This window comes from Strix uralensis, chromosome 9, assembly GCF_047716275.1.
Source record: "Strix uralensis isolate ZFMK-TIS-50842 chromosome 9, bStrUra1, whole genome shotgun sequence".
In the NCBI taxonomy this organism is placed as follows: Eukaryota; Metazoa; Chordata; class Aves; order Strigiformes; family Strigidae; genus Strix; species Strix uralensis.
The window spans coordinates 21,381,978-21,399,356 of record NC_133980.1 but is presented as its reverse complement, the minus strand read 5'-3'; the positions used below and the strand labels follow the sequence as shown (position 1 = coordinate 21,399,356).

At 37.4% G+C, this 17,379-nt stretch overlaps 1 protein-coding gene across 2 annotated transcripts in view; it reads right to left on the bottom strand.

Annotated features, from left to right (window-relative positions):
- Window positions 1–2,511: 2,511 nt before the first annotated feature.
- PAX3 (paired box 3) overlaps window positions 2,512–17,379 on the bottom strand; it is an 80,987-nt gene continuing 66,119 nt past the window's right edge. For both annotated transcript variants that reach the window (XM_074878249.1, XM_074878248.1), the window contains exons 7-9: window positions 16,839–17,053; window positions 4,655–4,901; window positions 2,512–4,121 (exon numbers count right to left, since the gene is read on the bottom strand). In XM_074878249.1, the coding sequence (XP_074734350.1) occupies window positions 4,087–4,121; window positions 4,655–4,901; window positions 16,839–17,053 (497 nt within the window). In that variant the 3' untranslated portion in view covers window positions 2,512–4,086. The remainder of the gene's footprint in view (window positions 4,122–4,654; window positions 4,902–16,838; window positions 17,054–17,379) is intronic.

Below are 17,379 nucleotides of genomic sequence, written 5' to 3'. Positions count from 1 at the left end.
TAACCAACAGCACTCTGACAAGAGGGAATACATTTCTTACATGTATGACAATGTGTCACAGAATTCAGACATAAACAATTTGCATGCTATTGTCTGACATACTTCTAAGAAAATGTGAATACATCCTTGCTACATAAATTATTAGTAGCATTTGATAATTTGGGGTGGATTTTGGTTTTCCAATGTTAAGTAACTTCGTATTTTTTCATTAAATTTGGAGATCTAGGTTACAGACTTTTAGCCAGATTTTTTAAGTTTGAATTTGCACAGACCTTAACCTAGGGATTAAAAATCAAGTGGTAATATCACATATATGCAGAAACAGATTTCTGAGGACATAGATCCTGTTTAACAATCAGCTATTTTCAGTGGAGATTTGTAGGTTCAGACAGGCATTTTGTGCCTTTCAAAATACCCATAGAAAGATACAGTTCAACGGTATTTGTCACATGGACAGACAAGAGACTTTTCAGCAATACTGAGTAGAAAACCCTGTGTGATTACTAGAGAAAAATGTTTATTTATAGGTTTTGTTTAAATGGGATACACTGAACTATCCAGGGAAAACAGAAGGAAAATAGGTGCCATTAAAAAGAATTAATTTCCTAGCTCATTCATTAAATATTACGCATGCTCGGATAAAGGAAGTAACATATACCAATGTAAATGTATGCCAAAATGCATATATTTGGTATTTTGATGGGAGTAGAGGTTATTTGTAGATAAAGAAAGATTTAAAAGCAAAGAATAAGTTAAAAATCATGGTTGTGCCACAAGGAATAAATATTTTTCATCAAATCCTGCCTCTCAAGAGTTTCCAATTCTTATGAGATGACAGACAGTTAAGCAGCTGTTGTTATTTATTTCCATCTTGTAAAATATGCAACCAAAAAAAAAAAAAAAGAGGAAGGACCCTGAGCTCCATGCTTTCTGCACTCATCAGTGAGGAGGTTTTGTACTCCATTGCTACAAGCACATTCCTCCGAGCTATTCCATGGCATTTCTGTCAAATGCAATATCCATGGCAGGCTCGTGCCCCTTTGACTTTGAGTGTTCAGGCTTCATATTCCAGAAACACATGTGGCTCCCAAGAACCTCTTCAGCCTTGACAGTGATAACAAGAAGGGATCAGCAGTACCCCAAGTAGTCCTTATAGCTCTGTCAAAGATTCCTATGGCGCATCATAAATCAGGAAACTGCTTAGTCCCTTTGCCCCGGGCTCCTCACTTCCTCTGGCAAGAGTTCATCCTGTTTCCCCATTTGCATGGCTTGCCTGCAAGAAGACTGGATGATTTTCTCCTTATCTGTCTTGTTTCCAGGCTCTCCTGCTCTGCATTAGTCTCTCACACAAGGAAGTGCTTGGGGAACACTTAAAAAGAGGATAGAACAGCCAAAAGGCCCCCTGTCTTAACTCCAGGTCTGGAAAGCACGTCAGCAGCATGGCAGGGGTGGGGAAAGAAATCACAGCTCTGTCTCACCCCCACAGCTGCTGGAATAGAAAAGGACAGAAGGTGAAGGTGGCATTTTGCAACCATCCTGCAAAAAAAGTACACTGTTCCTGGGAAGGAGCACTCCTACAGACATCATCCAGTTCCAAACTGTGCAAGCAAGCAGGCTTTTATGCTGTACTTTACAGCAAAGGGATTGCAAGTGGGGAAAGAGAGGCTTATTTGGCCTTTGCAGCAAGCCCAGGACACAAGACAAATGCCAAGGGCCAAGTCCTCAGGGAAGGGAAGCAACATAGAAAAAAAATCAGAATAATAAGCAGTTTAGAAGAGGGAATAGGTATTAATAAGGGACATTTAAATTTTAATCTTCACAGAAATTAAAAGTATATCAGAGAAACTAGAAGGGAAAAAAAGAAATCCCATTTCCCCCTTTCAGCATCTTTTTAAGATCCTCTTTTCAAAAAGTATATGCCTTCCTTTTCCAACGGAAGAGGACTAGAGTTAAAAGAACAAAATTAAAATAAAACAAAAATAAAATGCACACAGAAATAAAAGCTGAAAGGAAATTCAAGGTGGCTATATCCCACACAAAATGGTGATGAAATTAAATGTCCACCAAGCCTAGGGTGAAGTAAAATTTCCTCACACACTGATGTGCCACTAAAACTTACTCCATTCGTTCTGAAAGGTCTTCCCCATGTTTCAGTCAGCTTGTGTGTAAGCCTATTAAAAATTCTTGAGGCTTCTAAGAAAAAAGTAATTCAGGACAGATACCTCCCATAAGCGATTACAAAGTTCCTGCATTGTATGAAGCCATCCCAGTTGCCCTGCTTGTGCTGGGTTTAAGCCTATTTTATTTTGTTTTAAATGCACAGCAAAGGCCCAACGCTTTTCTCTTGTTGGGAAGATGAAGACATACTACCGGTACCAATAGCACTTGAAAAATGCATTAACAAACACCGAGCTCTGGGTGGCACATTAGCAGCACCTGGGCACAGAGGCTGCCTGAGGCTCCTGCAGCCCTGGGATGTGCGCAGAATATGCTTACATAACAAATACAGTTTGCGTTGAAGATAACATGGTTTATTTCTTCATGATATTCAGATTAAAATGTATCAATGTATTTAGCACAATACTACATTTTAGGACAAAATCATCAGTGCTTTGCAAGTCTTCATAATGTTTATTCATTATAAATAGTAAATATTTACTGAACTTTTTACATGAAAGACATTTGTTCTTTTGTTTTTTTCTTTGTATTTTTTTTCTTTTACAACACATGTTGTTGTAGAGGCTGCAACACAAAGATAATATTTCATTTTTCCATCACCCTTAAGACCAATGTGTGAACTAACCTCTGTACTGAACCTAGTCTAACTCACTACTTCATAGTCCTTAACGCTAAAAGGAATGTATTTGTGTTCTGGCTCCCTCCTTGTTCCAAGAATAGAGAGAAATAAATAACACCGCCTTCCATCTTCCTCTTCCTCTCAACATCACAAAACACAAATTTATTGACATTCTAAAATGTCACAATGCAAACTTCTTGTAAACCTTGGTTCCTATAATTATATTTTCTATATTGGATATCGCTGTATAATTTAAACAAATGTCTCAAATACAGGTCCATCTCTGTATATGTCCTGTATATCACAAAAAAAATGTAAACGTAATCATTTCTTCGTACTGTTGCCTGAAAATTACCTTTAAATCATGATTAACAAGCTGGATTTTAGTTGTCCAGCAGACTGCAACATTTCTGTATTTTATCATCAGGAATTATGCACTGCAAAAATAAAAGTACCTGCAAAAATATAGTTCTGATTCTATCTATATGACTTTGGATGATCCCAAAGTTTGTGTGAGGTACACAGTATTGCACATTGCTAGGCAGTTGTGAAAAATCAGTCGCATTGTTCTTGATTTTTTTTTCTCCCACATTTGTTCAAAAAGGTACAACGGACCAGGAAAACTCCACATACAAAAAGGTAAAATCTGTTTTTCTTGTTACACAAGATCTCATCCCTTGATAAAACAAAACTTGTAAGTGACATTTATTGACAACGTGATTACAAAAGCATGGTAAGGTAACCAGTAAGTTGCTCTGGAAGTCTTTTGCACTTATCCTAGCTTCCTATGGACAGTGACATTTCCTCTTGATGACAATTTCCAGTGTGTAAAATGAAGGAGGTTCTCCTGCCCTGGCTTCAGAAACTGAGCAGTTTTAAAGTTAGACTAAAGTCAGCACTGGATGTCAGATGAGTCAGAGTACGCAGAGCTCAACTGCTCTAAGTTTCAAAATGTTCCATTTGTCCCAATCAATGCACATTAATTTCACCAACAAAAAATGGAATGTTTTGCCAGGCAGTGATATTAAATACTGCTCTGTTTTGTATACCCACTCGTAATGAACCATGTCGCATTTATTTATTCATTATTGCTTTTGGCCTTTGTCTTCTGTATAGCTTTGTCCAGCCTTCAAAAGTCTACTAAAAGCTATGACTGGAGAGAACATAACAAGCCTGCTTCTCTCAATGGGACTGCCCCAGTTTAGACTGCAGTGTGTTGAGAAGATCCCTCAAGCTTTGGAGTGAGACCGGAAAACAAGACCAGCTTTAACTTGAAGTGGACAGTTCATTTATGCAATATCTGGCTTCAGATAATGAAAGGCACCTGCAAAAAAGCAAAAGAAGCTTTTTAAGTCATGCTGTGACAACCTCACAGCATGGGGCCATGCCAACTACAGGTTGACATTGTCATATTTAATACTGATATATCAAAGGAAAGGGACTAATATTTTTATTCCTAGGACAAGTTTGACAAAACTCTGTGTATCTGGGATTATATACTGTAATGATTCTTGAGCTGACCTCATTAAGAACATGTGTTTCTAATAGTAGAATGCCAGTGGTTATTTCATTTTGGACAACCCTTATGTTTTACCTAATGGCAATCAGGTTTCATGTCTCAACAATTAATAACATCAAGATGTTGTTGACATCACTTAAGAAAATAATTATGCAGCAGAAATCTTGCTCGAACAATCAGCTATCTCACCAGTGCACTCCACTCGGCTTTGGAGAGAAGCAGTAGTCAGCCATTAGGATCTCTGCTCATAATTTTCTTTGTTACAGACAGCAAGTACACAGACCATTGATAAATGTGTACAGTATTGCACTTCTCAGTGCAAATATCCCAATACTCACTTTGTCCGTACTGCCCGTACTGGTAGCCTGTGACAGGGTCCATGCTGTAGCCCGTGGTGCTGTAGGTCGGTGGGCAGTAGGACTGGGATGTGGGCAGGCTGTCTAAGCTCTTCATGTGATCCAGCCGCTGGCTGCAGCTGGCTGAGACAGTGGTGGTGGGCTCCAGGCCCCCGGTTAAAGGGGACAGGGCATAATCAGTTTGGGGCTGGTGAGGCACACCACCATGGTTAGTCAGGAGTCCCATTACCTAAAAGGTAGAATAGAAAGAGTTAAGATATGTGAAGAACTCTATTGCTTACAGAGCCAGAGGAGTTCTCAAGTCTATCATCTGATTTTCTAAAATAGGCAGACTTGGTATTCAAACTATACTTTGAATAACTAATCTGGTTGCATCAGCCGCCAAAATAAAAAATTATAGCTACCAACCAATGAAAAGTGATACCAAGGGCAAATAAAGAAAAATCATTTTAAAAACTTTTATGATTTTAGAGTGCCTGATCCCATGCCCCAGCTGGGATCACTGCAGGTGTTTATTCCTTGAGGATTCAATTATAAGAGAATAAAAAGCAAGTTGTGGCTTTTTAGCCACATTGTCCTGCATGATCTACAAACACAGGAAAGCTGTGAAAAAACTCAAACAATTATTTTTTTCTCTCAAGATGAGCAGTCATTAAAATGAAATTAATTTGGAGTGGATCACAGCAACACTACTGATGGAAGTAACAAAGAATCCCAGCACCCGGAACAACATGAATATGTGGGCAAGGAGCAGAGCAGCCGTAACTCCTGCTGCTGCATGCCCTGTGTGCTGGCCTGTGAAGAAATGAATGTGAAAGAGTGAAGTGCTGGTCGCAACACCAGTTCTCAGCCTCATCCCCTGAGAGAGGACAGAAATGGTCAGGCATTCCAGACCAGCTTCAAGTCAACTGTGACACCCTTAATAAGCTGCTTGTACATGAACAGTTATGAAATCAGCAGTCAAAATTAGTTGAAAATAGATTACTGAAGAATACCTGCTTGTTGCTATAAAAGCTCAACACTCTAGGCCATAAGTTCCAGTAGAAGAGCAAAAAAAATTTCAGAAGCACTTGTCCTTTCAAGGAGGAGTGAAGGAAGCTACTGCGTTAAGTTTTTGTTACAAAAATCATTCGCACTACAGGTTGGTGTCCATTTCCTTTCCCAGCACATCTCTATAGCACAGTTCAAAAATAAGTATGACTGAGAGAATTGCTTATTTCTGCTGGAGTAAGTTGCACTTCAAAACCTGAGAGATAGTCTGCAGCTTGTAACGGATGGATGACATACAGCTTCTGCCAAAACAACATATTCTGATAATTTACAGGTTGTTTTTCCTCCAAAAAGGCGTGATAAATACCTGACATGTGCTATTTGATAATCATTTTGCTTTACTGTATTTCTTACCATAAACTAAAAATAAATTATTAAAATTGGAGTCTATTTTGTAAAGAATAAATTAATGCTCGTAAGAATATGCCTGGTTCCTAAAACTCTGATGCTCTTTCTTGAATTGTATTTATTTTCCATTACAAAAGAAAAAGGATTATTGTAGGGAGCTTGTGGTCCAACCTCTGAGTTTTGTTTGGTTTTTAATAAATAAAGGAAACAAGACCCATGATTCAAGTAGGTAGGAAGAACCTTACATGTCTGTTAAGGAAAAGAGCAAGAGGCATAAGGAGAGTACTTCAAAAAGAGACACCCAGATACCTGCATCGAGAACACAACTCTGCATCAGATGCACCCAAGACATTTCACCAAAAAAAAAAAAAAAAAAAAAGAAACGCTGAGAAAGAAGTTCAGTTACTACTTACAGCACTAGAACGTTCACTTCTGTTTCACTAAGCAGAAAAACATGAGTTTAACTGATGGTATTTGCTGAATGTTTCACAAACTGAAGCATTCATGCAAAAAAGTTTCAAAATATATCCAAAGACTTCATTTAGATAATGAAATCTTCTAACTTTTAAGTTAAAAACACAAAAGAAGAATTTGGATTCAGGCTGTAAGATATTTTCTACTCAACTCAAATAAGCTTTTCAATGCACAAAACCTATTAAAAGAATTTGAAGTTAATAAAAAACAATTTAAAAAATCTCTGGAATCATCACAGATTGAAAAATCGTGTTATTTGCACAGCAACCTCAACAGCATTTTGTCCCAAAAACCCCTAAAAAGCTGAAATAACTGGGCTTTCAACTTTTTCTTCTAAAAATTGGTTCCTGAAAACTATTAAAATTTCTAAAGATTATTTTAATAAGTTTTTCTATTTTAGGAATTACAAATAATTTTCTTGTACCTTTGGAAAATTATATGGTCCTGAAAATCTAGCATGCTTAGTGATCTGACATTGCATCAGCAGGATACAATATTAGAACCTATGTTCATTTAGGTTGTATTAATCCTTGTCCTTTAAAATAAACACTAATAGAGTTAAAAGAAGAGAAAGATCCACAAAAAACATAGCTTAACTTAAACATTTACATTGAAAATTACTACTTTGGAAAATATTTATGTTGGCAAGAGTACCATGGTTTTGACTACAGTTTAAAACACACATGGTTTATCAGAAATCTGAAATAAGTGCACAGCCCTTTCCATTCCTGCCTAGCACCTATGTGATACCGGGCTTTACCACACTCTGCTCCAAGTTCAAGAGCAGGGAGAATGGGCTGGGCTCACGTCACCCTCACATCCCTGCTGGAGTCCCAGCGGCACTCTTCTCTGTGTGAGCACTCTCATGTCACATGCGTCTCTACCAGGACTTTTAGGACTGATTTCCGTGTTGGGCAAATAGCTATTTTACCAACTACATCTTTTAACTAAGCTTTTTTCTGTTTACTATTTTCAACAGAACAGAGCCCAAAACAACATTATTTGGACTTTGCCAGCAAAAACCAATGAGCTCAAAAACTTTGGGATTAGAAGTTATTTTAGAGATTAGCCTTGAAATTTAAACCTGGATCCGGATCTGGTCTCAAAAGCCACTCAAACTTCAGTAGCATCTATATTTGGATAGACATCTATCTTCTCTGACAAACTAAAATTAGCATTTGACGAGATTTTAAATTAATTAGCGAACACCACAAGTCTTCAGTCATCTTTTCCTTAAGTGCATATGCACCTAACAGACACTTCGGAGCAGAACTGACACAGCTCTCTGTCTCTGAGGTGGAGAAAACGGAAGTCCGAACAGTAACCACCTTCTCAGAAATGCCTTCTTCAGAGGCCTTCAGAATCATCCTGCAGTTGATTAGTAACTAAATAATTAGATTTTTGGTCGTGTCTGTTTTGAAAGCTATAAGGGAAGTAGCCTCAGGGCAGAAGTCTTTTGTAAGGTATGTGCCATGACCTTATCGCCCATACAAGGAGTTACAGGAAGGGCATGGCTGACTTTCACCTAATCAATTAGAAAGCCATTAATGGGCCACGTCCGCACAATGCTCAACACCCTCAGCTCAGTGTTGTACAAATAACACACCAAGATCTGGATTTTGCAACTCAGATCTTCTGCTGGTATGAAACAGTATAGTTCTAAGTAAACAGATCTGATTGTTTTACAATAATTAAGGAAGAAAATACATTTATTCAATCCATATACCATCCAAATTACTGGAAAATATGTACTTCCCTCTGAATTACTTTGGGAAAGCCAAAGTAGTAATTGTCAGCCTCACTGATCTGGATCCCAAAGAAATTGAAAGAAAAATCAAGGGCTGATCTAACACTTAGAACCGAATGCTGCTGTAACTATCCAATTTATTTTAGAAAAGAACTCCTATAAATGCAAAAAAAATCAGGCTGTAAGGTTTTTGGCCACATCTCCTCATTTTTTGCAAAACACATGAAGAAATGTTGACACATAGCCTTTGAGCTTATACAATAAGAGACATATATAATTGATAAAATAGTTCTATTAAAAACAAAGGTTCAATTAGGAATAAGCAAAGAGAACACAGTGAACTGCAGTAACAAAACTCTATAGAAAACTTTTCAGAGACCGCATCCCAAACCAATCCAAAATATTCATTAGGACAAATCCCTTTCTGGTGGGATCAAACACAGCATCACTAGCTGAGGGTATGATCCAGAAAGAGAAACTGAATTATGAAAGCCTTACAGACCACGTATGCAACATCTGGTCCATTATCACCTATTAGAAAATACTTCTATTATCAAGAAAATAAAGGCCATTAAACTGAGAAAAAGCTTCTTATATCTAAATGAAACATTATGCCTGTTAACATGGTTGGTATTTTAGGATGTAGGACCTACCATAGGCACAATAAAATTCTCATATGTTTTAATTCATTTACGCATGCCTGCATTTAATATGCTTTGTGACCATGTCTGCAATTAATATGATTTGTGAGAAAAGAACATGTGCAGTATTTTTTGGGTACAGTGATACATTTTTTTCCCCTCCTGCGAATGAAAGATTTAATGAAACAGCTCAAGGAAAATTGTTGGCAGTTAACGTATTAAGTTGAACTGACAGAATCATGAGTAAACTTTAGTGGAGTTAATGATATCCTCTTATCTGACCCTGACACATTTGCAGCATGTAATTTACAGAAGCTCTGTCCAGGGAATCTTGACAAATGCTCCTAACGATGTCAGGGCAATGTTCCATTCTAATGTAAAACAGATGTGGGTCAGATACCCTCATTCATCACTAACACTGAAAATTTCAAACTCCTTCCAAGATGAATGGCATTACCTGCTGTTAACTCTTTTCACTGTAGAAAAATCTCTCAAAACCAAAATATTGTACAAGAACACAAAAAAGATGGTTATAATGCATTAGAATGAGAGATTTTAGAAGATCAATTAAAATTAATTAGCTACATGGATCTATACCTATATGATCCTAGAACCATGTTGCTGATTCTTTTTATATACATGAATATTCCTGCCGAATATATGAAGAAACTCGACAGAAAGAATTTTCATGCCAAACAGCAAGCACTGGGAACCACATACCTGGTTAATGAAAATAGAAATAAATACACTGACTTAAAATATCTGATGATCTGACCTTCTGCATACTCACACCAAATGAGACCTCATATTGATTTCACACCACTAGACATCAGTGGTAGCTGCACTGAAATTAAAGAAGGTGCAGTGATGTACATTTAGGATAATTAAGAGGATAGCTTGATCCTTCATGAATTATATTTTTATCTACAGAAGATTACCAATGTTCACAACATTATCACAGTCTGTCACAAAACTCATGTCTTTTTTCAGGTGCTAGCTCATGGAGCCACGGGACTAGGTAACGTTACCAAAGTAATTCAAAGAGAAGTTAATTCTCTAGCACTGATTGAATGGAAAAGCTTCAAAAATGTCTAGATGACTGAAAAGTTAAAACAAAGCCCAAAGATGAACATATACTCACAATTTATGTGAATAATATATACAAACATATAAGTATATATACGTGAAATTATACATCTCAAAACTTTTTCAGGCAGTCTCAGAGATTGTAGGCTAGTGATTTTAAGTGCTTGATTATGGTGGTTACATACAACAGCTCATAACAAGCCTAAATTTGTGATTAGATTGCTCTCTGACTTCTCCTCCCACATTCTACTCAACCCAAAACACAAAAGAAGGATTCTGGTCATCATGAAAACCATCCCAGCTGTCATTAGCTGGGCTCTCACACACCTTCCCTCTGTAACTGGGATACATGGCCTTGTTCTCTCTGAAAGCAAAACAAAACAAAAACACACCTTTTTTTTTTTAATCCAAACACTAGATTTTTTTTTTTTTTTTTTTTGCTAGCAGATGGCCAGGGAGTGGGATCTGCAAAGCTTTGACAGGAGGAGTCTCACCAAACTCAACATTTGGCCCTACAATAACACCTATTGCATGATCTACACCTACATGGCTGGATTTACGAACAGGAAATTGCTACAAAATGCTAGCCGTTTAGGTAAAAGCAGTAAGTCATCCATAAATGTGGGGGGAAAAAAAGATGATGGACAAGCATATCTGTAGGAATTCAACCAGTAAGGAAGGTTTTTTTTTCATGAGGTTCCCGTTAACACTAGGGCCTCTAACATTAGGCTAATTAGCACTGGGGACAAATAAAAGTGTATTTTTCTATTTTGACCAGGGGAAATCTCTTTCTATCCTAACTCAGCACTCAGTCTTTCTTTTATAAGAAAATTGTGACTATTACTGATATATTGGCAAAAATGAATTTAAAAATAAAACCCTTTTCTCTAGAGAGGTAGGAAATTTTGAAGGAAATTGAGCCTGATACATTTAAAGATGGATACACTGCTTTCTAAGGATTGCTAAGGATGAAATTCTGCTCTTCCTGATCCCATTGCAATATATGCTTTTCACTGAATCGTGTGGTGGTATTTTTGGTACCTTGGTTTTTTGAAATCTAAAATATAGAGCATAATTAAAGACTCAAGAGAGTCATCTGTGATTACTCATAACAAAGCTCACATTCATGTACCAGTCCTTAATTGAATAAATATTTAAGTATTCAGATTCCTGTTGATATTTCTATTTTGTAAATTCATTAAAAAATTAGAAGTTCACCAATGCCTGCCAGTGTTATACCCTATGAAGGGCTGACTCATACTTTCATTTAACAAGTGGTTTAAATTGAATGTCTACATGTAGCAAAAGCAAAAAATTATTTTAAGGGCAGCTGTGATGCTGAATACTCAACCTACGTATATTCTAAATGGTAGAAATTACTATGAAGGAAGGTAAGTCGGTCTTGTGAGCAATATCATTAAAAAAGGCTTAAGAAAACCAAGAAACTGTTATGTTTTATATATATTGTGTCCTTTTACATTTTTGTACTAAGGTATCTATATTTTTAAATTTTATTTCTAAACATTTATTCTCATGAAGTTACAGTACAATTGGCTTAAGTTTCCAGAAAAGTCCAGAGCTTTTTTGTATCTCTGTGTAAGATTTCTGAGCTGTTTTTTGAAGGCTGAAACCCCACCCACCTGCCCCAAACTTTCTGGCGTGGTGGGAATAGAGGTGGAAGTAGGCCCAGAGGAAAGTTAAGGTGGATATTCAAAATGTAAAGTCACCGTTTATTCGTCTTGTTATATTAATATATCTTAGTATATCTATAAATGTATATTTAAAATATTACAATAATTACAAAACAAATAATAAATATTATTCTTGCACGATAACAATTACAAAACTATTGGCTCTCATCTGTTTGTACCCACTCCAGAAACAAAAATAATCAATCCCATTGGCTGAACTTTTTTTTTTAAATAAACCCAAAACAAAAACTCATGGTCATGAAAATGATATCATGTGAAATAACTTTCTTCCTCACAGAGAAATCCCTGACCTCTGTCTCATGTTCTTGGGTAATTAAGCGAAGAGCTCTCAAAGCCAAGTTCATTGTGACAAAGATCATGAGCTTCTCACTGGTGTGGGACTTGGATCCAAATGAAATGTTTCTGTGGGCAACCAGTTGGACAGTAATTCAACAGAAGGTGTAAGAAAAAATGTAATAAATTACTAGTCGCTTCCCCCCCTCCTTGTCCCTCTTAATGAGGGAATGCACATTTTTAGCCACTGGTTCCTGTGTTTCCCTTAAAAACAGAGTTAACAAGACAATATGAACATATCTGATTCGACAGCTGCCATCAGATCCATACTTCAGGTTAATGAACAACAAGTGCTCTCAAAGACTAAAGAAAAGCCAATTGCCTAAGATCTATCACACCAAAGAGAGTTACAGGATAATTCTTAAACTCAGGCAGTGAAATGTTTTGACAGTAGAAGAAAGAAACCCTGAAACAGCTTGCATATTTACTACTGTTCACAGAAAAGTTTGGAATTTTCTTATCAAGATTATTCCTGAGCTCCAGGTAACAAATGGCACAAGAGCTGCAAACTTTGTTCAAGACTTACAATCTTCTACACAACCCATCCAATATTCAATCCACTTCCCATTTTGAAGCCGCAGCTTTTAAAGCTACTGGTTTCTCTCAATTATGGGGGAAGACAACAAGGAAGAGGAACAAGAAGATCTGAGAAGTTTCCTAGGGGGCAAGGAGGAGACAGGTTACGCATGTTTGTTATTTGTTAATTGCCACGCCACCTGACTCCACCAGCAGTCCGAAACGGCACGCTTCAACACCAGCCAACTGCCTGAACCGCCTGGTGTAGGGCAAATTCTGCTGCTTTGTCACTAATAAAAAGCACACGACAAGGTCAGGGGATGCCCATGTACACCGGAAAAGCCTTTTTCCTTATCTTAAATTAAGCAGTTCAAAATATTGATATCCTGTCTTAAAGAACAATCTGCTCTCTAGTAAGACTGTACACCTGCAGCTGCGAGACAAATGTTTTTGCAGTCACCCTTCTGCTTTTCAACGAACCAGTGATGACTGTTAATGCCAGGATCAGAAAGTGATGTCCCAATTCAAAAGCATGCTTAAGTCCTGTACACACATATTAACACATAGATATGCTATCCCCTAATAATTGAGTTAACAAATGTCTGTTAAAAGAAAATGCACTGAGCAACTGAAGTCTAATTTGAAAAGGAAATACAATATTCCCATAAATGTATGCATGAAAGCCAAGAAGCTGCATAATAGGCGTAGAAAACATAAAAATATGCAATTTACATATATTACATACTAATAATCTCTGTTCTGACATTATATTTAAAGAGCCCTGGCTGAGATGACGTGCTTGCAGTTGAGTTGCTTTTTCATGAAATACAAACAAGGACACTCCTGGCTACCAGTTCCCTGAGACATTAGTCTCTGTCTTATTCCTGCAAAAGTCAACCCTTTGCAGGTCTGTAAGACAGAGGTTCTCTCACCACAGCCAGGTAGTAACGAGTAAACCAGATGAACAAGGAGAATAATCAGTCATCTGGAAGAAATCTGCAGATCTTGTCTTGATGTTAAAAAGTGGTGAACATTAACAAGGTGGGACTCTTTCTGTTCTCTTATTCTTTTAAACAAGAACAACAACATTTTATGACCCAGTCTGCAAGACAGGTATGTTGTGGAGCATTCTGCTTCCTAAAACTGGCCAAGACATACAGTCCTCTCTAACTTCCAAATTCAAGGCTAACATAATAAAATAAAATTACAGTACCCTAGCCATCTCTGTGTGTCCTCTGCCTTCACCCAGTGCTTGCCTTGAACAACATATTTGTCCATCGTATTCAAGAACAAAGTTAGAAAGGAAACATACTGCGTGGAAAATAAAGCTTCCCCGGGGGATCTGCGTGTCAGAACCTCATTTAGAATAAATTGAAGTCAAAGGGAAAAAGGAGGTTTAAGTCTGGTAAGAATATGAACCCGTGAATCTTAATATTAGATTTTGTTCTACACATTCTAAGGGGTTTTTTTAAATCACAAAAGATTATTTGGGCTTCAGACAAAGTCTCCCCTCCCCCTAAAGTCACCATAAATTCAGCTTTACACACAGAATGTCCAGAGCGTTTGCCTGCGAGAGAGACATGGATGGGTGGAAACATTATGTTAATTGCTCACACACCCAGATTTATTGTGGTCAAAAATCCACTGGCTAGTAAAAAGACCCTCTTCCTTTCTCATCTAAATTCTACGCACACAGGCAGGGCACTGCAACATGCCCACTCAGCAGGAAAACTCCTGTTTCTCTCTCTTCATGAAATCCCCAATGCAGAACAGACTTTCGACTTTGCCACCGCCGCTACCTCAGCTGCTTGGTCAGCACCTGGGTGCCTGCAGGAAGAGCCCTGAGGACGTGTGCCAAGGGGATGCCCTGTGACACACCCCACGACTAAGGGGCATTTCACACACAGTAACATTGCAACATAGATGACCAATGCTTGAGGCTCTTTTGGGCATAAAGGCATTCTCTGTTTTGCTACAGTCCCACAATTTGTTGCACATAATTTACGTACTTTAGGCTATATCACTCCCTTATATATACACACAATGTCTAGGTATGTCACTTTATACATCATTTTATATATATATATATAAATGTATCTTAAATCATTGTTTTGGCCCCAAAACTGTTTTAGAGGAGCTGTTGGTAACACTGCATGAATTTAGGGCTGGGTTTTTTGTTTGTTTGATGGAAAGATCTTGATCAGCCAGTGAAGGTAATCATTCCGTTCCAAGAAGCTGTTCAAAATCTAAATGGATATAAATAATCTCCTGTATGCATTCAGTGATGAACGCATGATGTCAGTTTTTGAGTGATCAGCCTCCTCCTAAATCTATTGGTAGAAACGCAGGATGTGGCCAGGAGCTCTAAGCACTGGGGCAGAAAAAGGTTTCAAAAGTCTAAGAAAAGAAAACCAAAACAACAGAAGTTTCTTAGCATAAAGACAGGGCTGGGTGTAAAGAAGCACAGTAACAGATTAAACTAATTTAATCTGCTTCAGGATCTCCTTTTGATTATATCAAACCTCAAATCAGCAAGACTTTGCGGTGAGGAAACCTAGCCTCACTTTTTTCTCCCACTTTGCCCAGACATCACAAGATTTCTTTACTGTTGTGCTCCACTTCAGTGTCACAGACAATAAAAGCTTTGTGAAAGGAAAAAAAAAAAAAAAAAAAAAATCACATTTTCCATAGCCAGAACCAACATACATTTAAACTGACACTAACAACTACTTTTGATGGATTAACACTGAATCCCCAAAAGATACTTATGACAAAAATGTGGAAGCCTTGCACACTACAAAACCGTCCATTAAAAAAAAAAAAAAAAATTAAAAAAAATGAAGCAACAAATATAATGTCATGGCTTTTGTTGGAGATTGCATTTAGAAATCAGAATTCTTTAGAACAAAATCCATTCAAGTCTTCTTGGAAGTATATCCGTTTGTTTTTCTGTTGGTATTTTTTTCCTGAGGTTTCAAGCCATAAAGTTTTGTACCCCACTCTATGCTATAGGAATCTGTGAAACTTAATTACATTTACCGTTACAAAAAAGGGTTTATGAACTTTTGCCTTTGGGCAAAAATGTTTATTTCATTGCCTTTGTTATTCATTCTTTTCAACTCCAGTGCCTTTGAACTTTTCAGCTGCACAGAGTTATCACCGTTGCACAGGAACCAGGAACTGTACTCCCGAGATGCAAACCACAAGTTGAAGAAAACGAAGGAGGCAAAGATATACGAGTCGTTATTTTGGCCACCCTTTGTGCCATTAAAATCTCATTTTCTGCCTATTAGAATGCCCTCTCCCTGCTTAGGCAGTGGTGATAGTCAGTGATTAGTGTGTAATTGAGTATAATTGTCTTTTCACTTTTCATTTGTGTCATTCTGAGCTTCTCTCTGTTTTTCTAACCACTGAGAGGAAAAAAGGGTAGAAAGCAGATAAAGCTGTTAAAACTCTCACTTTCAGCCCTGAAGAGATTCCTGATTGTAATTATAGATTGCATCCTCTTTGTGACTTCTCAGAATTTAGTGGACATCTCTTTCCAAGCACCTGGGCAAAGCTCTCACTAATAAACTAAACTACCATCTACTCAAGCTTTAACTAATAATGTCAGCTTCAGACAGATGCTGCATGTAAGAAAATTTAACCAACCTTTTGACACTCAATTATCAAGGCAATTTATTAACATGATTTCCTAAAAAGAGCTCACGCAAATTAGAAAAACAATTATGATATTCATGCATTTATATATTGCCAAAGAGCAGTTATACTCCTAATTTATGCATTTATAACTCGATTATAGCTCATCTCAATGCACACTGCTCAGCCCTTGGAACTCTCCTCATACAACTTGCCTGTAATTTTCCTGGACCATTCAGTAAAACCTTGGTGAGATTATCTTAAAGAGATATCTTATTCACAGAAAAACTACACGATCTACTTTCTGTACCTAGCCATGGATCTTCAGGAGAATAGCAGTACCTTACAAACGATTGACAACTGAATGTAAACATGAAGCCTGCACGATTACGTTATAAATCACTTGAGATTAAATATAAGCTATGACTCTTGATTCAGCCAGTAGGAGGAAAAAAATAAAAAAAAAAAAAAAGAAGGAAACTAGCAAACTGAAATCATGTGGCTTGTATAAAGAATACATTATGGTTTAAATTTGGCAATTCATTATACTGTGGCCTGAGGGAATAGACTCTTTGGTTCTGGTATACAGCAAATCCTCTGTCTGAAAACACAGGACTGACCTGAGGTGAAAGGCCATTGCCAATGGCAGGGTTCATGGGATTTGAGGGCCCGGACGGAGGCACAAAGCTGTCTGTATAGCTGGAAAATCCATGCCTGGTGCTGGGTAGGCAGTAGGCAGAGCTGCTCTCTGGATTCGAAGGGAGGCTGCTTTGGTGTACAGTGCTTGGAGGGAGAGGCTGAGGTCTATGGACAGTACTGCTTGGATCAGACACGGCTAGAAGCAAAAGAAACATGTTGATATGTTTTCCTCCTTTTTTCTGGCATAATAAATTCATTACATGAAGCTCAACTTGACAGAATTGCATCAGGACCTGCATCTAAATACTGGTTAAGTAGAAAGGTAAATATTTAATATTGCTAGATATTTAACTGGCTTGTAAAATTACACAAAAATTCTTAAATAGACTGTAAAAGTCATAACAGACACATGCAGTTTTCAGACAATCCTTAGTGGGCACATATCATTCAGAATTGATACAGCAATATATTTTATATATGTATATATGCATATAAAAAAGAAGGGAAAGCTTTATTTGCTTA